Here is a 24,410-nt window from a genome sequence, read left to right on the forward strand (position 1 = left end):
TTTTAGTAAGCCTTGCCTTTCTAAAACTTGCTTCACTTATGAAGTAAATTACTGCCATATTTTAAGGAAAAGAAGTAGGAGATTAGTTTCAGTTCAAAAAACTTTATAAAAATATGCTAAAACGTTAAAAAGTTCATTTAACTTCTGGAAAAAATTGTATCTAACAGAAAGGAGGAGAGATAAAGCCAAGATTTTTTAGTTTATTTTTCAGATTGACCAGTACTTTTAATACCTGAACTGGTGGTCCCAATTCTTGAGGTGGAGCATGAATGGTCAGGCGTGGGGGCAGAGGGTGTGGAGGGCGTCTCGGAGACTGAGGTGCTCGAGGAGTCTGTCTTTCAGATGCTGATGATGGCTGTTGTTCTCTAGAAATGTCCTGGGAAAAAGATGGCTCTGCAGTACCTGCATTGCCTTCACCTAGAGGAAAAGAGAAGCTTATTTTGAACTATTAAATTTATCACAGAATAACTTGGGACAATCCCCTAGAAGTATAAATTTTGCCACTAGGAATGTTCACCTCACTAATACTTTCAGAAGGAAAGCAGTGAGGTGTGGACAATGGGAGTGCAATTATCAGCTGTGCAGCCTTAGGCAAGTCCCTTAACCTCTCTGAGTCTATTTCTCTGGTTGGTTAATGGAACCAGCTAAAAAATACTTCTGTATTTTCGGTTTCTTAAACTTGTAATTTCAATGTCTTGATCTTCAGATGTCTAGGTCTTCTACATACGTGGTAAAAACAACAGAAGCTGTTTCCCACTGGGAAAGTAAATAGGCTATCACAGAATTCAGCAGTTTTAAAAGTATGAGGTCTGGAATCAGATTCTAGCTATAACATTTAATAGCTATGTGATCTTTTTTTTTCCCCTCTTCTTTTTTCAGTAATCTCTATGCCCAATGTGGGGCTCAAACTCAAACCCCGAGATCAAGAGCTGTATGTTCTACCGACTGCATGTCCTGAGCCAGCCAGGTGCCCCTCTCAGATTCTTAATTGGTACCTACTGATAAGCTCACTGTAAGAATATAGTTGACTCTTGAACAACACGGGTTTGAACTGCACAGGTCCATATTTGCAGATTTTTTACAGTGCAGTACAATAATTATATTTTCTCATGATTGTCTTAATAATGTTTTCTTTTCTCTAGCTTACTTTATTAAAAGAATACAGTATATGATACAATATATAAAAACATGTTAATTGTTTTATGATATCACTAAGGCTTCTAGGTCAACAGTTAGCCATTAGTAGTCAAATTTTGGGGGGGTCAGAAGTTATACTTGAATATTTGACTATACAGAGGGTTTGGCATCCTTAACCCTGGCATTGTTCAATTTAATGTTAAGTACAGTTGCTCAGGAAAAGCATTCTTTTTGTAACTTTTTGGCAACATACCAAATACATCCACTGACTTAATTTTATCCAGATAACTAGGCCTATTTTTGTTTGACTGTAAAAAAGAAAAGTCTCCACTAAGTATTCAATGAACATCTATTATATGCTTTGTATCTGGGAAAAAAATGGCTACCAACATTGGCCCTGAAAAGACTTAACTTTCAGTGATAATACTTAAAAGGGCAAAACATATTTCTTCCTGTATCCCAACTATGTGACACGTTTCTTAAATCTACAAAATGTTTTATAAAATGTAAATTATGACCCCAAATTATCATTAATCTCTCTCCTTATGTCCCTTAAAAAGTAATAGGTTTTAGTATATGGTTTAATATTCATTAGTTTATTTTTTTTTCCTAAAAAATTTAAAAGCTGAAAGGTTGCCTATGCCCTTGCTTTATCTTAATTCACATGAGCACATACCATGCATTTATTTTTTAAGTTCATTTATTCATTTTGTAAGAGAGAGAGAAAGTAAGGGAGAGAGAGGTAGGGAAGGGCAGAAAGAGGGAAAGAGCGAATCCCAAGCAGGCTCCACACTATCGGCACAGAGCCGACGTGGGGCTTGAACTCACAAACTGCAAGATCATGACCTGGGCCAAAGTCAAGAGTTGGACATTTAACCCACCAAGCCACCCACAAGCCCCATACCTTGCATTTTTTAATGTGCAGGTTTATGCAGAAATTCAGACAGTTTTCCCAATAGACCACATATATAAGGCTTTATTACATTACCCTTTATGATTGTGGCTCAGTATTATTTATAAAACCAGGATATTAGACCAGATGATCACCAATTCTTTAAAACACATTTAAAAATGTTCTAAAATAAATTTTTCTATGATTTCCAGAATCCTTTAATACCTACAACATTTCAGTGAGGTCTGGACTCACCCTCTCAAACATTTAACAAAAAGCATGTTACGATGACCACAGTATCTTTTATTCAATGGAAAACCGGTAAACATTGCAAAGCTCCAACACCCACAAATCCTAAATGTACAACTTGATTTAGATGACCTCTTCTGGCTGTGAACTGCTATTACCACTGTTAGAGGCCCCTGACTGAACTTTTTCCACTTAATAAAAACAGCAGCAACACGTTACATTTACAATACTTTACAGACTTCAGAATGTTTCAATCTTACAAAAGTCTGATGTGGCAGCAAAGACAGTATAATGACTTTAGTGATAAATATAGTAGACTTTACATGAGAGAATAACAAACCTAGAATAAGCTAATCTCTTGCTTGCTAATTTACTAACCAAGTTTCATTCCTTACATGATAATCAAATGCTATCCTAGTTTAGAAGATATTACCAGAAATATTCAATTAAAAAAGGTCTCCTTAAAAAAAGTCTCACCACTGTTCTGAGAATCAGCAGCTCTCTGATTACTTTCACCTCCACCCATACTTTCTTCTGTTTCTGTACCTGGATCAGTTCCATCACCACCCTAAAAACAAAATATGAGGAGTAAGTGCAAATATATTAGTTACCTTAAAAACATCATAACCAACCTAAACCACAATAACAACAAACAAACAAACAAATCCAAAGGTCTAAGAAGTGTTAGTGTTCTGACAACACAGGCCTCTGTATACCCTTGGAAAACAGTTTTTCTAGCAAGTTCTTAATTCTAGCCACTTACCTCAGCATCATCAGCTTCATATCCATCATTGCCATCTGCGCTACCAGTGCCTTCGTTACTATCTTCACCCTCATCTCCCATCCCTGTGTCATCCTCATCATCATCCTCATCTTCCTCATCTTCTTCATAATCCTAGCAGAAAAATTCCCAAGGAAAAACAAAGATCTTTGATGTAGCACACATATTCTGCACATCCTAACGGCGTGTTTAAAAATTTCAATAGGGGCGCCTGGGTGGCTCAGTCGGTTGAGCGACCGACTTCGGCTCAGGTCACGATCTCACAGCTCATGAATTTGAGCCCCGCGTCGGGCTCTATGCTGACAGCTCAGAGCCTGGTGCCTGCTTCCGATTCTGTGTCTCCCTCTCTCTCCTCCCCTAACCCCCTTGTATTCTGTCTCTGTCTCTCTCAAAAATAAATACACATTAAAAAAAAAAAATTTCAGTGACACACCGTTGATCAGGATACAGGAGTTGTCCTGAGAGTTATATGGAATTATGTCAGTGGCAGCAAATAGCAAAACTGTGAGGTTTACTGGAATGAGTACTGTAATAATCAGTTCTGTATTCTAACTGTTGACATGAGACCAGTTCAAAGATCAAAGCTCCGAGGTGTCCAAAAAGTGTTAGGTGGTCCACTTGATTCTCAATTTAAAAAGTGGCACTGAAGAAAAAACATGATGGAATTATACTAAACTACGAGCCTTTAAAAACCACTGTTTGTGGGGCGCCTGGGTGGCGCAGTCGGTTAAGCGTCCGACTTCAGCCAGGTCACGATCTCGCGGTCCGTGAGTTCGAGCCCCGCGTCGGGCTCTGGGCTGATGGCTCAGAGCCTGGAGCCTGTTTCCGATTCTGTGTCTCCCTCTCTCTCTGCCCCTCCCCCGTTCATGCTCTGTCTCTCTCTGTCCCAAAAATAAATAAAAACGTTGAAGAAAAAAAACATTAAAAAAATAAATAAATAAAACCACTGTTTGATTAATGAAAGAATCTCAAATGAATGGTGATCAATAAGGATTAATTCCCAAAATAAAAAATAAAGTTTCACTTAAATTATGCTTCAATTAGCAAAAAAACAAAAACACACACACAAAAGACACAAAAAAACCTTTCATTATTTATTTATTTAAAAAAAAAATTTTTTTTTTTTCAACGTTTTTATTTATTTTTGGGACAGAGAGAGACAGAGCATGAATGGGGGAGGGGCAGAGAGAGAGGGAGACACAGAATCGGAAACAGGCTCCAGGCTCCGAGCCATCAGGCCAGAGCCTGACGCGGGGCTCGAACTCACGGACCGCGAGATCGTGACCTGGCTGAAGTCGGACGCTTAACCGAATGTGCCACCCAGGCGCCCCTCATTATTTTTGAAAAAAATTATGTGACTAAACAAGAAAAAAAAAAACCCTTTTTTTATCTCCAGAAATGATAGAGCTTACAACTGAATCCAGTTAGTTGTCAGTAATATTTAAAACTAAGTTCAATTAATTTAACAAATTTAGCAAATCCTAAAAGGGCTTAGCAATTAAAAAAAAAAGATGGACTTTTCATCACTTGTTCTATGCTCAATTCCATTATAAAATGTTAATTTCAGAACTATTGGGATAAAAAAAGCAAAATAACCTATTTAAACTGACAGGGAAGCAGATGTTACTGGTTGATGAATTAGCAGTTTTAAGGATCGGAGCATTTCACCCAGCAGTTTAAAAATAATGGATGATTTACCTCATGTTCTCCATCATTTTCATCATCATCCTCTTCTTCATCGTCACTGTCAATTACAATGACATCATCTCCTTTGCCTTGACCATCTTGGGATGAAGTTGTTGTTTGCTGATCTGACTGAAGGGGTCCCAGGTCTATTTGTAGAGACTGAGAGGTTTCTTCACTGTCTTCCATCGGAGTATAATCTCCCTGGGTAACTCCCTTATAAGAGTGAAAAAAAAAATACAAAGAAAACCAATTTTTTTAAAAGTAAAATATACTTAAAACTATCAGTGAGATACTGTATATCTAAGACAAAAAAACACTTGTGGACTAGTAGCATTTTGTTTTTAAAACGTGATTTTTAGGGGCACCTGGGTGGCTCACTCAGTTAAGTGTCCGACTTCGGCTCAAGTCATGATCTCACGGTCCGTGAGTTCAAGCCCCGCGTCGGGCTCTGGGCTGACAGCTCAGAGCCTGGAGCCTGCTTCAGATTCTGTGTCTCCCTCTCTCTCTGACCCTCCCCCGTTCATGCTCTGTCTCTCTCTGTCTCAAAAATAAATAAACAGTAAAAAAATAAATAAATAAAAATAAAAATGTGATTTTTATTAAAAGAAGAATTAATTTGAAACACACGCTAAAGAAAATAAATCGGGTTTCTTTACCGTCTTCTTGTAGAGGAAGCATTATAAATCCATTGAGTAATACTCCAATACAAAAAAATGCATATATACCGATATATGTGTATGAAAACCGGCATGATAGTGTAGATCAGTGTTGTCCAACAGAAACACAATGTGATCCACGATGTGATTCACACATGTAATTTTCAATTTTCTAATAGTCATTTAAAAAATGAAAACAAGTGAAATCAGTTTATATTCTTAATATATACAAAAAATTATTTCAATATGTAATCAAACTAAGAATTTTTAAGTAGATATTCCACCTTTTAAAATTTATAATTAAGTCCTTTATTATCCAATGTAGATTTTTATACTCACAGTCTATCTCAATTCAGACTAGCTCTATTTCAAGTGTTCAACAGCCAATGTGGTTAGTTGACAGTGTAGTTGCAGACCAAAGTCAGAAAAAAAGAATATTCACAGACTTGCAACTTATTATTATAAAAAAAAAATTTATTCCCCAAACCAGAAATAGCCTGGAAAACAAACTAAACAAAATAAGCTATTATTATTGTCTTTTTTTAAAACAGCTGCCTTTTTAAGACAATGTTTACTTATTTTTGAGAGAGAGAGAGAGAGACAGAGGGAGAGAATGAGTGGGGGAGGGGCAGAGAGAGAGGGAGGCACAGAATCCGAAGCAGGCTCCAGGCTCTGGGCTGTCAGCACAGAGCCTGACACAGGGCGTGAACTCATGATCCACAAGATCATGATGGGAGCCAAAGTCGGATGCTTAACTCAATGAGGCACCCAGGTACCCCTATTATTATGGTCTTTTTACAAAGGTGCTTCTATCCCTAATAACTCAGTATACTGTTCTCAAACCATGTTAAAGACATTAGACGTGAATATAATTCTTTGCTTAATTCACCCTCACAATTCTATTTTGTTAGCCTCTGAAATCAACTGTAATTTAAGCTTTATTTTTGTTATTTACTATAAAAAATTAAATGACTCCTTTTTGGTTAAGCACTCAGCAAAATCTATTTTTTATACAAGCCCAAAGCAATGTCTTGTGAATTCCTTCACAAAGATTATATTTGCTGTAATGGGAAAAAATGAGTAATTTATGGTATAATTAAAAATGTGCTTCAAAGTGACAGGCTTATTTCAAGAAAAGCAATGCTTACAAAGAACATCTGCTTCAATGTCAGAAAACCAGAAAAATGAACTGTTACACATCAGCAGATAATGCTAAAAGTGGAATGGAATGCCAAATGGTACTTCTGAGTCACAGGCAATTTTGCCAATCTCAAGAAAAAACTGTACAGAAGACTTTAGTATAATTTGACCAAGTCTGGCAAGAAATTAGAAATTCAAGTATTATTTCAAAACTATTATTATGCTTTTCAGATATGACACTCTGAAAGACACGTGAAATGGAGGTCATTTAGAGTACTATGCACTCATTTTTAAGGTTTAGTTTTCTGCTTTAATTAAGGAAAATAGGGAAAATTAACTTAAAAATTAATACATCTAAGAAATCAAAATTCACTTGCAATCTATGGTTGCTTATGATCTGCTTGAAACAATCCCTTAATTTTATATAGATAATTTTAGAATAAATGATCCTAAAAATTTATCCAGACAGAACATACTATTTCAAGCTGAGGAGTATAACTAGAAACTAGACAGCCTAAGTTTAAGTCCCAGCTCCAGTGCTATCAGAAGTTGAGTATGTTACTTACCTGAGCATCATATAATAGGGCTGTTGAGGATTAAACTGGCTAATAACTGCTAATTTCTTAGAACACTTGGGATGCACAGTAAGGAACTGTATTAATTTCAGTTGTTAAACTATTAATATTACTATATTACGAATTCTCAATTATTGTGGCAGAGGGATGAAAGAAAAGTAATAGTACCTAAAACAGTATCTGCCACGTATTTTTAGTACTTATGATACTAAAAATCATGTTATATTATTCCAACAGATGAGAAGGCTTAAGGCCTTAAGGCTTACAATCAATGACTTGCCACAGTCACACAACTTCTCAGTGGTAGTCAGGAATGGAACATAATGGTTTATAGCTTCAGAGTCTAAGAACTAGTGACGCTGCCTCTGGAGAAGCCTCATTTACAGCTCAAAAAATGAAAAAAAATACAAATGCATTTCCTTTCATCGGTTGTTTTAATCCCATAAGAGAAGCAATAGAGAGGGGAGCAATAAAGGACCACCAAATGGGCACTATGGATTAACCCAAGACTCAACCAGCACTCATCTTTCCAAATAGTTAAGAGTGTATAATCTTTACTCATGACAACTCTTAGCCTGCAAAAATTCTGTGTTAAGTATAATAAAAACATCTCTTTAACAAAGTTTATAAGGCAGTATACTAACCAGGAGTAAAACAAAACAGAAATTGCAATGGTAATTCTAATGTTATTTCATTAAATATAAAAGCATCAAGTTAAAAAAAAAGTCCAAGTAATGTTACAATTTGTCAAAGATGATTTCATTCATGAAATGCAACAATTTATTACTTTAAATGTTTTACTTACTTCTCCAATGGAATCTTGAGAATCTTGGTTGTATACTTGAGTCTCTACCTCTCCATCAGTACTTTCTTCTGCCATCACTTCTTCCTGAATAATAATACAAAGTGTGTTAACCAGATCAATTTACTAGATGAAGAGTCACCTGCTCATCTAGTTTTCCCAAAATAAAAACTTAAATCTATAATTTTATGAAACTGCTCTTACATTACATACATACAACAGAAATGCTCTTACATTTATATGATATAACCAACCACAGTTCTCTTCAGTATAAACAAGTTTATAAACACTAATTAAATACATGCTAATGAAATTAATTTAGTAGTTTTAACGTTTCATGGTAAAACTTAATTCATTACAATTTTAGCTTCAACAAAAGAAAATAAAGGAACACAGTTTTGGTTAATCTGAGAAAAAGATGGCAGGTAACAGTTTAAAATGTCCATGAGACGATAAACTCCTTATTCTTTGATTAGAAAAAATAACCATTCATTCCATTGAAATGGAATACAACTTAAGTTTTTATAACTGTCTTTTTTTAATTGAAATGGGAAATAATTCAGTCAAAACATATGCCAAGAATTATAAACAAATGTTGGCAAAGCAACAATACCTGAGCTGTCAGTTGAAGCTTTGCAGTAAGTTCAACAAGAGTTTTCCAAGTAATGGATTTTGGCTCCAACAGGTCCATGCACCTAATAATGTGACTGAAAGACTTACCTCAGTTCCTACAGGGGTAACACTTTTCAACTTCTTTGGAAGAGGCATTTCCACGGTATCATCAGAGACTTGGTCTGATGCTTCTATGGTGCTATCCTCTTCCTCTTCACGTGTCCGTTTAGGCAAAGAAGAACTTGGGGTGGCCGAAACTTTGAAATTACATAATTAAAATCTTGAATTAGAGGATAACAAACTCAATGAAACAAAGTTAGTTTTTGAAACATTTTGGTCGTTTAACTGAAGAAAGATATAGTAAACACTTAACTGAACAGTTCAACGTAATTCATTCCTGCTAATATATGTGTAAGCAAAGAGTAACTGGGGTGCCTGTGTGGCTCAGTTGGCTAAGCGTCTGACTCTTGATTTCAGCTCAGGTCATGATCTCATGGTTGTGAGATGAGCCCAGAGTTGCACTCCAAACTCTGTTTAAGATTCTCTCTCCCTCTCCCTCTTACTCTCCTCCACACACCTGCTCTCAATCAATGGTCTTATACTATCAATCTTAAATGTGGTTAATAAACCCCATCAACTTTTACAGCAATGCATTTGATTCACGGTGTACTGATGTATAATTGCTATTCACAAAGTTTACGTAGGGCCTTCTATCGCTATAAAATCCAAGACTCCTTGGATAAAAAAAATTTACACTGTTTGTTTAGATTTGAAAATCCTTATATGGTCTCCTACATGTTTTTTTTCCTCTCAGGACCTGTATTAAGTTATATATAATGTTATGGGGTTGTATCACCTTTAAAACCAGTCAAAATAACTGGAAGAGAAGAAAGATCTTAATGACAAAAATGAGTGATCTAGTAGTAAACATGAAATGAAGTGTTAGGAATCCATTCATCCTTCCTACCCCATTTAGAAACCAAGTATGTACAAAGAATACTCAAGATGTGTATCACATCCAAGAAAATACAATGCACAGGTCTACTTTAACTTGCTTTTAAACTTAACCTTATCAAAAAAAAAATAAAAATTAAAACAAAATAAATGAAATTAAGCTTACCAGTGCCAAATACTGCTGTGGAAGTAGAAGGCCGCTCAACTGGCGAACTCTGTACAACTTCTACTATGTTGGGGGACAGCTCTTGATTTGCAGGCTCTATCTGAGGATGACTCTGCTGGGTGGGTTGCACAAAAGCTGTAGCCTGCGTTTGTTGCTGAACGGTTAAAATGGGTTGAGGGATCGAAGGCTGGACATTAGGACTAGTAGAACGAACAGAACCACTTGCACTTCCAAACACTGGAACATGTTCCACAGGCCCTTCTGACTGCATCGCTGAAAAATAATTATAATGTTTAATATATGAAGTTTCCTATTCTTAGCAAACTTGGATTTTTCCCTCCCTACTATGTTACAGGTAACATTTTACAGTTATTTGTGTATGTATCTCTCACCACTCACTAGGCAAAAACAGTGTGAGTAAAGGTAATTAATGTATTCTGCATTTTTGTGTTGCCTATGTGACTGACATGGTAGTGTGCAGTTTGGTGGTTGAATTAAATAAGTCTCTGAAACTCTTTGCATCTATGATTTTATTTAAATCATAACCAAATAAGATAAATTAAGAAGCTCAAAAACAAATTACACAGTTTTATTATTAGTAGTGAGTAAGAAACTAGCCATGGGAACACAGTGAAGAAAATACTGAAATGGTCAGACAGTTTCAGTGAAAGAGTGGTGTCTGCGTTGAACCAGTGGTTTAGTATGCTTTCCAAGGTGGCTTTCATATCATCTTCCTAAGCCATTAGAGGTAAATATGTTGGCCTTAGAAAAACATGCTATGTACTTATAGGTGTGTTATTTTCCTCCTCCTTCAGCTTAAAAACAATAACAACAACCAAAAAAACAAAGCAGAAAGAAAGGGAAGGAAGGAGGAAGGAAATTCACTTCATTAACAAGTATCCTGGGAGGCACACACTTGAAAATATTAACTGCCCACTTTTACTGTATGTTTGTCTTTAGCTTTAGTGGAAGCCTTATTTATCCTTGAACTTACTGTTATCTTCTCATAATAAATCTAAATGAGTAGTCAGTCTGATCAGATTTATTATTTTACTTACCTTCCTGTGATTCCACTTGTGTAGTGGGCATCACTGTAGCTGTTGGGGTTGTAGTAGGATTTGTAACAGTTGCAGGTGTGACCATTGGGCGGATACTAGCCCTGGGTGTTGACTTATTCCCAGCCATAGCTGCAGCTGTCACTTTACTTGGAGTAGACACAACAGGAGTTGGCTTGATATTGGCTGTTGGCGGGTCTGATGTGCTGGCACTTACAGAGGGGAAAATGCAAGAATAATGATTCATATAAAGTTACTATAAATACTTCTTATAAAGTACATATATTGTATCAAAACAAAAAGTGCCACATAAAGTAATCTGGATAAAGAACAAAACTGGAGGTACCGCAATCCCAGACTTCAAGATACACTGGGGTGGCTTAGCTGGTTAGGCATCCGACTCTTGACTTTGGTTCAGGTCATGATCCCATGGATGTGGGATCAAGGCCTGAGTCAGGTTCTATGGGACTGACAGGATGCAGCCTGCTTGGGATTCTCTCTCCCTCTCTTTGCCCCTCCCTGCTCACATGCACATGCTCTCTCTCATATAACTCTTAAAAAAAAAAAAGGATATACTGCAGTACTCAAAACAGTATGGTACTAGAACATAAACAGACACAAGATCAATGGAACAGAATAGAGAGCCCAGAAATAAACTCATGATTATATGATCAATTAATCCATAACAAAGGAAGCATGAATACACACAGAGAAAAAGACAGTCTCTTTAACAAATGGTTGAGAAAACTGGACAGCTATATGCAAAATAATGAATTTCTTATACCACACACAAAAATAAACTCAAAATGGAATAAAGACCTAAATATGAGACTTGAAACCATAAAAATCCTGGAAGAGAGCACAGGTAGTAATTTCTCTGACATTGGACATAGCAGCATTTTTCTAGGTATGTCTCCTGAAGCAAGAAAAGCAAAAGCAAAAAAGTTAAACTATCAGGACTACATAGAAATTAAAAAAAAAACCCTGTACACAGCAAAGGAAACAATCGACAAAACCAAGACACTGTACTGAATGGAGACGATATTAGTAAATGATACATCTGATAATGAGTTAATCTCCAAATCACATAAACAAATAATTCAATTAAAAAATGGCAGAAGACAAGAACAGACATTTCTCCAAAGAAAACATACAAATGGCAACAGACACATGAAAAAGTGCTTAACACGACTAATCATCAGGGAAATAGAAATTAAAATCAAAATGAGATATCACCTCATACAAATCTGAGTGCTAGTATTAAAAAGACAAAAAATAACAAGAGTTGGCAAGGATGTGGAGAAAAGAGAGCACTCATGCACTGCCAATAGGACTGTGAACTGGGGCGCCTGGGTGGGTCAGTCAGTTAAGTGTCCGACAATGGCTCAGGTCATGAACTCGCAGTTTGTGAGTTTGAGCCCCGTGTTGTCGGGCTCTGTGCTGACAGTTTGGAGCCTGAAGCCTGCTTTGGATTCTGTGTCTCCCTTTCTCTCTGCCCCCCCCGACTATGCTCTGTCTCTCAAAAATAAAAAAATGTTAAAAAAAAAAAAAAAAAAAGAATGTAAATTGGTGTAGCCACTCTGGAAAACAATATGGAGGGCCCTCAAAAAATTAAAAATAGAATTACCATATGATCCAGTAATTCCACTAGTGGGTATTTACATCCACTGAATATGAAAACACTAATTGGAAAAGATATATGGACCCTTGTGTTTACTGCATTATTTACATTAGCCAAACTATGAAAGCACCCCAAGTATCCATCAACAGATGAATGAATAAAGGAAATATGGTATATATACACAGTGGAATATTACTCAGCCATAAAGAAGACTGAAATCTTGCCATTTGTAACAACGTGGATGGATTTAGAGTGAAATAAGTCAGCTAGAGAGAGATAAATACCATATAATTTCACTCGTATGTGGAATTTAAGAAATAAAATAAATGAACAAAGGAAAACAGAGACAAACAAAAAACAGACTCTTAAATATAGAGAACCAGAGGGGAGGTGGCAGGGTGGGAGGGTGAAACAGATGAAGGGGATGAAGAGTACACTTATGTAGTGATGAATAACTAAGGTAGAGAATTGTTGAATCACTATATTGTATCCCTGAAACTAATACAATACTGTATATTAATTACACTGGAATTAAAAAGAATAAAAACAAACAAAAACACCAAGTTGTACACTGAAGTAGGTGAATTGTGGGGTTTAATTTTATCTCAATAAAGCTGTCATTAAAAAAAATAATAATAATAAAGAGCACTATGTGTTTCCTCAAGTGAGTGTTTAGTAGGTACAATTGTGTATGAGCTCAGACCCTGTATTCAGTTTTTCCTAACACTGCTTTGGGTACTTTTGGCAACCTTGAAAAAAAAAAAGTTATAGAGTGCAATTCTGTATTTTTTGTTCACTAAATGTTTCAAAAGTCTTCGTGAAAAAGTTTTGAATTTAAGCATTAAAAACTACAGTAAATGCTCTATGATTGTGCATCCTGATAATGTTCTGTTTGTCACTGAACTCATCTCTTAGCCTAGCCTCTGAAATTTGTTATCATAGAACATCACAGAGAATATCAGTAGCCTTGCAGAAGTCTAAAAGATAAAAGATAATCTTGTTTCTTTTGTCACAAAGGTCTACCTGAGAGGACTGAAAGGATGCTGAAAACAAGAGTCCTGGAAAAAAGAGTTGCAACTACACGATGCAGTTTTGTACAGATAAACAGCTCTTTAGTACATAATTTTATAATATAGATTTATTTTCTCCTCCAAGATCACTCACTCTTACCTGAACTTTAAAAGAAATAAAAACAGATAAACTGTGACAGAACTAAAACTCACATTCCTCTTTCACCAGAAGCTGGAGTTGTTTTCAATGTGATCTGCCTCTGCTGTTCTGGGACCTATAAAAAGAAAATTATGGATTATTCTGTCTACGCTACAAGAGTTCACTAAACAATGCCATCAAAATATTTTACTTTTATTAATTCTCTCTGTATACTTTGTTTAGCCAAAATTTACTGATAAAGGCCTCTAAATCATCAGACACCTTCAAGCACAATGTACAAGGACAAAATGATTTGTCATTTACACAGAATTAGCTAACTACCTTAGTAGTAGGTTCTTGAGGCTCATCTCTCTGCTCAAGGTGTCTCTCTTGATGCTCCCGGAGTTCTCTTTCCAAGCGACTAATTCGACCTTCATACTGGGACTTAAGAGCAGTCATTCGAACATCCAATTCATCTTTCTGCTGATCTAAGGCTCCATTCCTTTGTTTAAGCTCCTCATTTTCTTTAGTTAGCTGATCTTTTACACCTAAAGAAGAAATCACGTGATTCTATTATTATAATCAAGCAGTGGAAGTAAAGAACCTTTATGCATTTCATAGGTACACAAAGGTTGTATCAGATTCTATTCCTTAGCTTTAACATCTACAATTAATTCTAATATACAATACATCTGAGTAAATATCTACATAGATCTATATTTACTACTCCAATATAAAAAATACTGTACCATAAAAATGTGTAACTATCTCTAAGATCTCATAAAGATAAAGGATACAGCATAAACTGTAGTCAGTGTAAGTCCTTTTATAAATATAGCTTTTAATATTTCAATACATTACTAAAATACAAGGTTATAAATTCCAAAATTTTCATTTCATACAACCTATAACATACTTAAAAATAATCAGGTAACTTTACTTTTTTTTAATGAAATAAGTTGTTGGGACACTATATTACAGATCATTAAAAAAATTGCTTACAATAAAACCCAGATGATTGGGCATTTTATTTACCCACTAAGCAGAACAGCAAGCAAAGTGCAATTAGTTCCCAAGCATTCCAGCACTGAGTCCTTCACAAATCGGACATGATATTCTCCACAAAGGGCTGGAGGAGCCCCCAGAAAAGTAAGGCACAGAAAAATCATTGGGCTAGTAAGAGCCAATGCTATGTAGGAATTTACAGAAGGCCTCTTGACAAAGCACACAGCGGACCCAAAGGATCTCCCAACAGATGGCAGAAACAGACACACAATAAAGGAGAAGGACCACAGTACTTCCTATTACCAGCCAAAAATTAGGGAAAACTTCATAAATAGATCAGGGACATCCTCATCATTTGAAAATTAAGACTGTTCTAATTTTGTGTCTAAGAGAAATCAACCTAATATTTAAGTTCAAACTCTAGCATATACAGAAATTTACCAGCTAAATGCGCAATTTTTGATTTTGCTGCTACAATGGCCTTTCTTGTTTTTTCTTCCTTTTCAGTTATCTGCTGTCGGAGTTGCTCCTCTTGTGTGGTTCTATCTTGAAGATCCTGGCGGAGTCGTGAAAGCTCAGACTGAAGCTGCACAGTCTGTTCCTGCAGATTTCTTGCTTCTGTCTCTTTTTCAGATAATGTCTTTTAAAGGAAAGCAAAGTATTCATGTAATTCAATTATACCAATATAAACTGTACACCCTGCAGACTTAACATGTAAAACTTATTAATTTGCTTATTTAGATTAAATAGAAATATAAATGTAAAATGTGGTCAAACCATTCAAGTGGATACTTGAAGACGATTAGATACTATTTACACACACATCATTCATGTATAAAAGATAAATATCCATAAAAAAGATAATAAAAATGCTTCCATACGACAAGAGAAACTGTCAGTGTTTAACACATACTTCAAGTATTTAACAAGGAAACAATTAGGGACACATACACTCTTCACTACTCTCAGTCATACCTTCTGCAGATTCTCTACTTGACTCTCCAGTGATTTTGACTTTGTTTCAGCTTGATTGAGGGTTTCTTTGAGCTCCTGCATTTCCTGGACTGAGACATGCTGTTCCTGGTGGTCTCCAGAAGATTGAGCCGAAGTCTCCATGGCCTAAGATGACAAACAGTAATAATATACTTCCACATTTATACTCAATAATTCCACTTCCAAAAGTTCATCTAAGGTAATAATCACAACTATACAAAGAAATTTATCTTAAAAGGTATTCATAAGTGAATTTTCTATGGAATAACTCTAATGTCTGAAAGTAAGATGTATTAGTTAAGCAAGTTAGAGTCTTCTATACAACTGGATAATAGCCATCTAATCAAAATGATGCTGCACTATCGATGGATCTCTGACATACAAATATATTTTCACAATAACGCATTAAGTGAAAAAGCACTCAAGTGCTAATGCAGTCAATACTAAGGGGTAATAATTTTGGATATTTTTACATTTTATTTATTTTTTTATTTGAGAGAGAGAAAGAGTACACATGTGCAAGTCTAGGTCAGGGAGAGGGATAGAGGGACAGGGAGGGGGTTGAGAGAGAGAGAGAGAGAGAGAGAATAAATGAATGAATGAATGAATGAATGAATGAATATCTTAAGCATGGAGTGTGACATGGGGCTCAATCCCATGACCCTAGAATCATGACCTGAGACGAAATCGAGAGAGGGACGCTCAACTGACTGGGCCACCCAGGCATCCTGCATTTTGGATTTTCAAAATACATTTTCTAATCTAACAGGTGCTAAATATATAATTAAGTTAACATACGTTTGTTTTTACTTCTGGGAATTAATTCAGATTCAAAATGTTACAAGAACTAAACAATTCCTTTTGATAGGTGGCTAATATACATTACTTATGTAAAACTGTAATAAAGTCTGATTAATTATAAAGAACTATCATTTTTTATATACAAAATTTTAGTCAGCAATAAGTTACAAGAACAGGTCTGAAAAAGGAAAATATTTGAAGTTGGAACACTGAACTAAAATAACAAAGCATTTACTAAAATTTCTTCATGAATTTATAGTGTAACTTGAGGCAAATTAAAGAGATATCTTAAACCAAATAATCATATATATAGTTATGTTCAGAATCTAAAAACCAATAAATAAAAATTATAAAGAAAACTTATTACACGAGTAAAAGCGTATAAAACAAAGTTGTGTATGTCAAAAATTGTATATACAAACATACAAACATAAAGAAAATGACTTCAAAATACCTTATCCTGTTGTGCTTTAAGTTCTTCATACTGAGTCTTGTATCTACGCCCAATCTTCTTGACTTGAGTAATAGTTTTGACTTTTTCCTGGATGTCAATTATTTTGGCATCTAAGTCCTTTTGGATGGTTTCCTTTTCAGTTCTTACTTTATTTAAGTCTTCCTTTAGACTCTGGATTAAGTTCTGGTTGTTTGTCAAAGATGCATTTGATCTAAACAAACAAAAAAATAAAGGAGAAAATAATCAAATGCTAGTACACAGATTTTAATCCACTTCTGCCTGATACTAAAATACATAATTTCTACTATATTGGGTGTTGAGTAAATACGTTAGGCTTTGTAGTCCACATGTAGTCTTTGTCACATGTCATTCCTTTTTTACAGTACTTTAAAAATGTGAAAATCTCTCAGTTTACAGGCCGTGCAAATACAGGCATGTAGGTTATAGTCTGCAAACCCCTGTACTTTATCAAACTGAATCTGAAATCACATGACCTGAATTAAGAGTATGGGTTTAACAACTACTACCTGTGATTTTGGGTACCTTTCTGAAACTCAGTTTCCTCATTAAGTACTAATTATTATCTCTCCTACTTAAAATGCCAGACTGCTATAAAACAAAAGAATATACATGAGAAAAATCTGTAAGCTGTCAACTATTACAGAAGTAGGAGCTAACATAAATAAGTAACACTAAAATTTAAACTTAAAAAAGGTGTCAGAAACATTAATTTTAATTTTAAATTTCTTAACTTTAAAAAGGCACCAGTTCATTGTAAGTTCATTTTAAAAAATTTCTTATTTAGGGGCGCCTGGGTGGCGCAGTCGGTTAAGCGTCCGACTTCAGCCAGGTCACGATCTTGTGGTCCGTGAGTTCGAGCCCCGCGTCGGGCTCTGGGCTGATGGCTCAGAGCCTGGAGCCTGTTTCCGATTCTGTGTCTCCCTCTCTCAGCCCCTCGCCCGTTCATGCTCTGTCTCTCTCTGTCCCAAAAATAAATAAACGTTGAAAAAAAAAAAATTTTTTCTTATTTAAAAACTTTATTAAACACTTTCAAAATACTCATAAATAAATGCTAACCAAAAGAAGAAAAACCTGCTTGCAAAAGTTATCAACTGTTAAGAAAATAAATATGTTTAGGTTTAGATTCATACCAAAAATGCAGATTTTTAAAAAGTAATAATCACATACATAAAGGCATAAAATTAAATTACTGCTTGCTTGGCTCCATAAAGTAATAAAGGGAAAGCCACATGTAAAGGCTGCAGCACTTTTCATTCTTTCTAACTCAGGAAGCACTTGGGCAATCAATATATAAAGAGTAGAAATAAACTCAAGATTTCATATATATTTTTTTTTTAATTTTTTTTTCAACGTTTATTTATTTTTGGGACAGAGAGAGACAGAGCATGAACGGGGAAGGGGCAGAGAGAGAGGGAGACACAGAATCGGAAACAGGCTCCAGGCTCTGAGCCATTAGCCCAGAGCCCGACGCGGGGCTCGAACTCACGGACCGCGATATCGTGACCTGGCTGAAGTCGGACGCTTAACCGACTGCGCCACCCAGGCGCCCCAAGATTTCATATATTAATATACAATTTAAGATTTCTTTCCATATACCTTGCAATTTCCGCTTTAAGTCTCCCAATTTCTTCAGTCAACTGCTGAATACGCTTAGTATGAACTTCCTTTTCAGAAAGGAGCTTCCGATATTCTTCTGTATCTGGATCTTTCTGTTGACTTACTAGATGCTAGAATAGCAAAAACGCATAATATGGTTATATAGGTTTTATGAAACTAATGTACTATAATAAAACAGCAGCATATCTAATTATGTTTGCTGTCTTATACATGGTGATCAAGTACCAAACTATAAAATAAGATTGAAAGTTTATTTACCTAAAATCCCTAGCCAAAATGGGAAAGGGAAATAAACATCATTATGCATTATTTTTTTATAACTGCAAACAAATACTTCAAAATAGTTACAAACAAGTCAAATAAATGAATCTAAAGAAATTATAAGCTTTTAATATTAAATATCCACTTTCATTAAAGTGACATTTACAAGAAAAAGATGTCTATAAATCATTACAACTTAAAAATATGAAATTATAAGCTTTTAATATTAAATATCCACTTTCATTAAAATGACATTTACAAGGAAAAAATGTCTATAAATCATTACAACTGCATAAAAATAAACTAAATTTAACTGATTCCATTGAGTCAGGAAAGAGTGCAGTGAAGTTTACCAGGAACATATCTAAATTTGGGAAGATCACCCTCCTTTCTTATTTTTCAGATTGCTTGTGTGATAAAAACAGGAAAAAATGGGCTCTAAAATTCTATAACCCTATTCGGATCATAACAATTACTATTCTAGACCATTTTCTAGGAGCCAGGTGCTAAGTGAACTGCTTTACATTTATTAAACTTTTTGTAAAATGAAAAGTGGCTCGGAAATATTAAGGAACTCTCACAAATTGCATAACTACTATCGGGCAAGGCAGATTTCCAATCTTTTGTTTAAATATGGAGCTGGAGTTTCTAACCCTCTAATCAAAATTATACAGTTTTGTCCCCCCAAAAAGTTTTCAGTGAACAAGTCTTTTTAAAGTGCTTCAATCAGCTAGATAAATTCATTTTTTTCATGTACAAAAATATTTTAGAGATACAGGAAAAGCGTAAATTTGGAATTTAAAGAAATAAATTAGCCATTTCTCATCCTCTTAAATGTTGTCCTATTATTTAAAAAATCAACACCTCCATGTTTAATTGCATTTACCTGGTTACGTGCTTTCCAACGTTTGACATCTTCTTCTAGTAACTTCTTCTCTGCTTGCAACATACCGCTTTTCTCACTCAGCTCAGCATTTGCTTCTTGTAAGGGTAAAATATCTAACTCCAGTTTCCTTACCTGAAAATAGTGCCAGTATTTTTTTGAACATCTGATGTAAAAACTCTAACATTATTAAAAATGACATGTGTTTACTCTTGATTAGGAAGTTCCAAACCTTTGCTTGCATCTGCTGTAAATCCTGTTCTAGCCTCTCTTTTTCTTCTCTTAGCATCTTATTGGTCTCCATCACTACATTCATTGTTTCGGTTTTCTTCATCAGTTCTTCATGCTGAGCCATTGTTTTTGCAGTTACCTAAAGATTTCAAACACATGTGTATACCAACATCCAACGGTAGGTGAAGACTTATCTTTTCCTACCAGTTCTAATCTTTCCTACAAAAAGTAAAAAGGATTTAAATGTCAGCTTTTAAATGGAAATTTTTGAAAGTTGTACATGTTTATTTTTCTGTGATGCAGGCTAACTACAAGTTTAAAATTATAGGGATGAAAACAAAAAGATAAAAATCCCACTAATAAATAATCAGTTCTAACACTGGGTAAAAACATTAATCCAGATCTCTATTATCTATTAATCTTTCTCTATTCTTTTTCTTGGTATACTGAACTTATTAATAGTTCTAAAATGATATTATTCCCCCTCCACCATGTTCCCCACTGTTTAGAAATTCTTCATTTCATTCAGTTGTTTCATCACTTTGGTTTTGAGCAATTCTACTGAATATTTCTTCAACGGTGACGAACTTCTCTGTTCTGTTCTCATTGGGTGTAATTATCCATCTTTTACATGTTACTTTATTTCCTCACCATTTTTAAAGCTATGGCTCGGGTCAAAGGATAGTGTTATAGCAGTCAATCAAAAAGAAAAACCATAGGCCTTCCTCCTCCTCGCCCTGCCGCCTTGATTTAAGCAGTCTTCGTTTTTCACAGTAGTTAATTTTCTAGATATGTCTTGTAGATCTCAAAGTACTAAAAGGGAAACTCCCATTCAAAAGCAATTTATCTTAAGATACTGTAAGCAATTCTAATTTTTTTGTCCATTTGAAATATATGTTATGCTCTAACAAATCCTGTCAAACATAACCACTGTCCACATAGTTGAACTTCTGGGATCAAGAAAGTATACTTTGATTCCAATCCTAACCGGTGGGGCCCATCTAACTCAACTGTGAAAAGACATATCACACAATCACCTTCTGCTGATTATATGGCCTGCAACAGCCCTCCAGCTTGGGGTGACCTGCTAGAGGAGTGGGGGTTTCAGGTCGGAGCCTGTGGGACCACTGATATGTGTGGTGGTGGGGGAGGGGGCTCTAGCTGCATCTCTGGTTTCTTTTTTAAAATCTTAGATGATGCCCCCCCCCCCCCACTTCCAAGCCATTGTCCTTTCTTCACTTTCTACTACCACCTCTGACTGAAGCATAGACAGCACCCCCTCTAATCCCCTCTGAAAATGGCTTTTGGGGACAAATTCAGGGTTTTCCCCATATCTTCTCCCCAACCTTAACTGAGGACTGTGTTTTCCTTCCTCTTCCTCAAGTGCATTTTTACACTATCACCACTGAACACCTTCCATGACACTTCCTTGCTTTGGCTAGAAACCATCAGGTAAGGTTGGAGAGAATTTCAGACTTCCCTTGTGTAGTACTGGAACCACATTTACTCTCTCTCCACCAGCTTGATAATGAATATTGGATCCTCAGCCCTGCCGTACTTGGCTTTCATTATTAAATGATGTGGGATTTTTTTTTTTTAATATTTATTTTTGGGAGAGCGCAAGTGGGTGAGGGGCAGAGAGAGGGGGACAGAGGATCTGAAGTGGGCTCTGCTCTGACAGGCTGACAGCAGCAAGCCCAATGCAGGGCTCGAACTCATGACCACGAGATCATGACCTCAGCTGAAGTCAGATGTTCAACCAACTAAGCCACCCAGGTGCCCCAAATGATGTGGAATTTTTTTCAGTTCAGGTTTTGACAAAGTGAAAGTAACAGTCACCAGGGGTACTCAAACCTGCCAGCCCTCAATCTTGTTGGTGGTTAAACTTGGAGAAAGGCCACAGAAGACACTTACAAGCACACACAATCCCCCTGAATGAGTTTTCTTTTCCTAGAACTGCATTAGCTTTTAAAAATTGATCCTTGCCATCCATCTGGGTCTCATTTGCAATCTGACAAATGGAACAAAAAGAACCCTGAATTCGGTGCATACTTTGCTTTTGGTGCTGCTGCTTCTCATGGTTCTCAGCAGAGATTAAGAACGAACGTGCACACAGCAGATCCCTGATATTGGTGGGCCTGATTTCCTGGCAAATTGCTGTCGCTTTCCACTTTTCTGTTCAGGACCACTGATTGCTGAGATGTGGATGCATACTGAAATTAAAGCAATTCATTGTGTTCTAAAGTTTTTTTGTTTCTTTTAATTCAGTGTTCGTGTAAAACCACCTTTTGAAGCAGCAACTCTCAAATCTGAAGAGCAATTGATGTTTCCATTAATTTAATTAAATCCTTACTTCTAAGGATTTAACATCCTGTAAGTAAAGTTTAATATAACAGTATTTCATAAGCAGCCTTTTTATTGTCAGACTATTGCCTTTTAATATAGTCAAAAAAAAAGTGTGCATAAAAAAAAAGCTATGATACAGGGTTACCATCCTACACTGTTCATGTTTGGGTATTATTTTTTATATAACGTGTGATATTTCTTGACTCTTTCGATTGTATGTAAAAGCTGGTTCTCCCATCTAACTTTGTTGGTTGGGCATTTTCTAGTATTATTTGCCAGAAGGAACACTGAGAGAATATGCCATCTTTTTAAAAATCCTGATTCTGCTTTTTTTTTCCTCCAAATGTTAATGCCACTGATTGGAGGGTTTTATATATTACGAGATATATTTGAATGGGTTTTTGTCAAGATATAATTCTGAAACTTTTCATTTCTGTATGAAAATATAAACCCCATAAATCTACTCACTTTCCCCTGGGGTTGGATGGCTTTTGTCTAACAGCCATTCCAACTATCATTTAAAAGAAGATAAATGAGTAAAGGTCATAATTTCCTTCCTTCCAGATGTGAAGTTCTATTATTGAATCTCCTTAGAATGAGCACATGCAATTGTAAGCTTCTGGGTGGTAGCGTGGGTTAAGGAGTTGAGCTTTTGCTGTGACCATCCATTCACCTCAGCAACTTCTTTTCCTTTCTTGGTTGACAGTTTTGACTATTTTTTGCTCCTTGCTGAGGAAAAAATGTTCTGTAGCAGTTTCTACCCACAATTTTATCCCAGAATAATTACTGACATACATATGACAACTATAATAATAAAAAAGAGAACTGAAATTTACTTAAGCACTCACCATGCACCAGACATATTTCTAAATGCTTCCCGTACTTGAACTCACTTAATCCTTATTATTATCATCCCAATATTACAGATGAGAAAATTTAAGAGCAGGGAAAATAATATACCCAAGACACACATCTAACGGTATGAAGCTAGAATTTAAAACCAGGCAGTCTAGGGGCGCCTGGGTGGCTCAGTCGGTTGAGCGACCGACTTCGGCTCAGGTCATGATCTCACGGTTTATGAGTTCGAGCGCCGCTTCAGGCTCTGTGCCGACAGCTCGGAGCCTGGAGCCTGCTTCAGATGCTGTGTCTCCCTCGCTCTCTGCCCCTCCCCAACTCATGCTCTGTCTCTCTGTGTCTCAGAAATATTAAAAAAATGTTTTTTAAACTAGGCAGTCTGATTGCCACTAGTCTTTTACCATTACACTGTATCACTATTTAATAACGTTTAATAATCTGAGAGTATAGGAAAAACGCTTATTTCAGATTAAATTTCATGTCTCAAGAAACTGAAATGTGCTCTCTTGATTTAATAACTGCTTTCTTGGGGCGCCTGGGTGGCTCAGTCGGTTAAGCGGCCGACTTCGGCTCAGGTCATGATCTCATGGTCCATGGGTTCGAGCCCCGCATCGGGCTCTGTGCTGACAGCTCAGAGCCTGGAGCCTGTTTCGGATTCTGTGTCTCCCTCTCTCTGACCCTCCCCTGTTCATGCTCTGTCTCTCTCTGTCTCAAAAATAAATAAATGTTAAAAAAAAAAAAATTAAAAAAAAAAAAATAACTGCTTTCTTAAAGCTTGGGATACATACCTGGACTTTCTCTCTTTCAGCATTGAGACTATCCTGCAGTTCCTGCAGCTCTCTTTCTAAAAGTTCAACTCTTTGACGATAACGCAGACTCTCAACCTGAGCCACCTCAAACCTGGTTTCAGCAATTTCTTTTTCTCGTCGTATAAATCTACAGGAATATATAAAATTTTATTTGAGTAAAGAAAATGCCACCAACACAACATTTTAAAACTTGGATAATCTTTAAGATGACGAATCTATTCACTTTAGTAACTATTTTTACATGTTTTCATTAATAAGTAACGAGAGATGCTTTTTATTATAGACGATGGCTTCAGAAATGTGTATCTTTAAAAAAATAATTGAGGGGCATCTGCTGGCTCAGTTGGTTAAGCAGCCGACTTCAGCTCAGGTCATGATCTCACAGGTTGTGAGTTTGAGCCCCGGGTTGGGCTCTGTGCTGACAGCTAGAACCTGGAGCCTGCTTTGGATTCTGTGTCTTTCTTTCTGACCCTCCCCCACTCGCATTCTGTGTCTGTCTCTCTCTCAAAAATAAACATCAAAAAAAAAAAAAAATTGAAAGGCATTTAGTTTTTCAAAGAACTCGCTCAAGTTCTTACTATCAGATTCAACTAAAAGTCGTATCTTTAGCGTGGCCTATGTCTAAATGTCAAAAGTGACTGCTGATAGGGTAGAAGTGG

The 24,410-nt window shown here is 36.0% G+C and overlaps 1 protein-coding gene across 2 annotated transcripts in view; it reads right to left on the reverse strand.

Moving 5' to 3' along the window:
• The window catches only part of TPR (translocated promoter region, nuclear basket protein), a 65,717-nt gene that overhangs the window by 10,203 nt on the left and 31,104 nt on the right, over positions 1–24,410 (reverse strand). For both annotated transcript variants that reach the window (XM_040446610.1, XM_040446609.1), the window contains exons 27-43: positions 23,731–23,878; positions 19,743–19,880; positions 19,514–19,645; positions 18,346–18,476; positions 16,729–16,939; positions 15,456–15,599; positions 14,922–15,120; positions 13,818–14,023; positions 13,550–13,611; positions 10,709–10,917; positions 9,651–9,923; positions 8,639–8,787; positions 7,922–8,005; positions 4,758–4,958; positions 3,042–3,173; positions 2,756–2,846; positions 233–417 (exon numbers count right to left, since the gene is read on the reverse strand). In XM_040446610.1, the coding sequence (XP_040302544.1) occupies positions 233–417; positions 2,756–2,846; positions 3,042–3,173; positions 4,758–4,958; positions 7,922–8,005; positions 8,639–8,787; positions 9,651–9,923; positions 10,709–10,917; positions 13,550–13,611; positions 13,818–14,023; positions 14,922–15,120; positions 15,456–15,599; positions 16,729–16,939; positions 18,346–18,476; positions 19,514–19,645; positions 19,743–19,880; positions 23,731–23,878 (2,695 nt within the window). The remainder of the gene's footprint in view (positions 1–232; positions 418–2,755; positions 2,847–3,041; positions 3,174–4,757; positions 4,959–7,921; positions 8,006–8,638; positions 8,788–9,650; positions 9,924–10,708; positions 10,918–13,549; positions 13,612–13,817; positions 14,024–14,921; positions 15,121–15,455; positions 15,600–16,728; positions 16,940–18,345; positions 18,477–19,513; positions 19,646–19,742; positions 19,881–23,730; positions 23,879–24,410) is intronic.

Source organism: Herpailurus yagouaroundi, unplaced genomic scaffold (genome assembly GCF_014898765.1).
Source record: "Herpailurus yagouaroundi ecotype Mexico unplaced genomic scaffold, PumYag 195, whole genome shotgun sequence".
Classification (NCBI taxonomy): domain Eukaryota; kingdom Metazoa; phylum Chordata; class Mammalia; order Carnivora; family Felidae; genus Herpailurus; species Herpailurus yagouaroundi.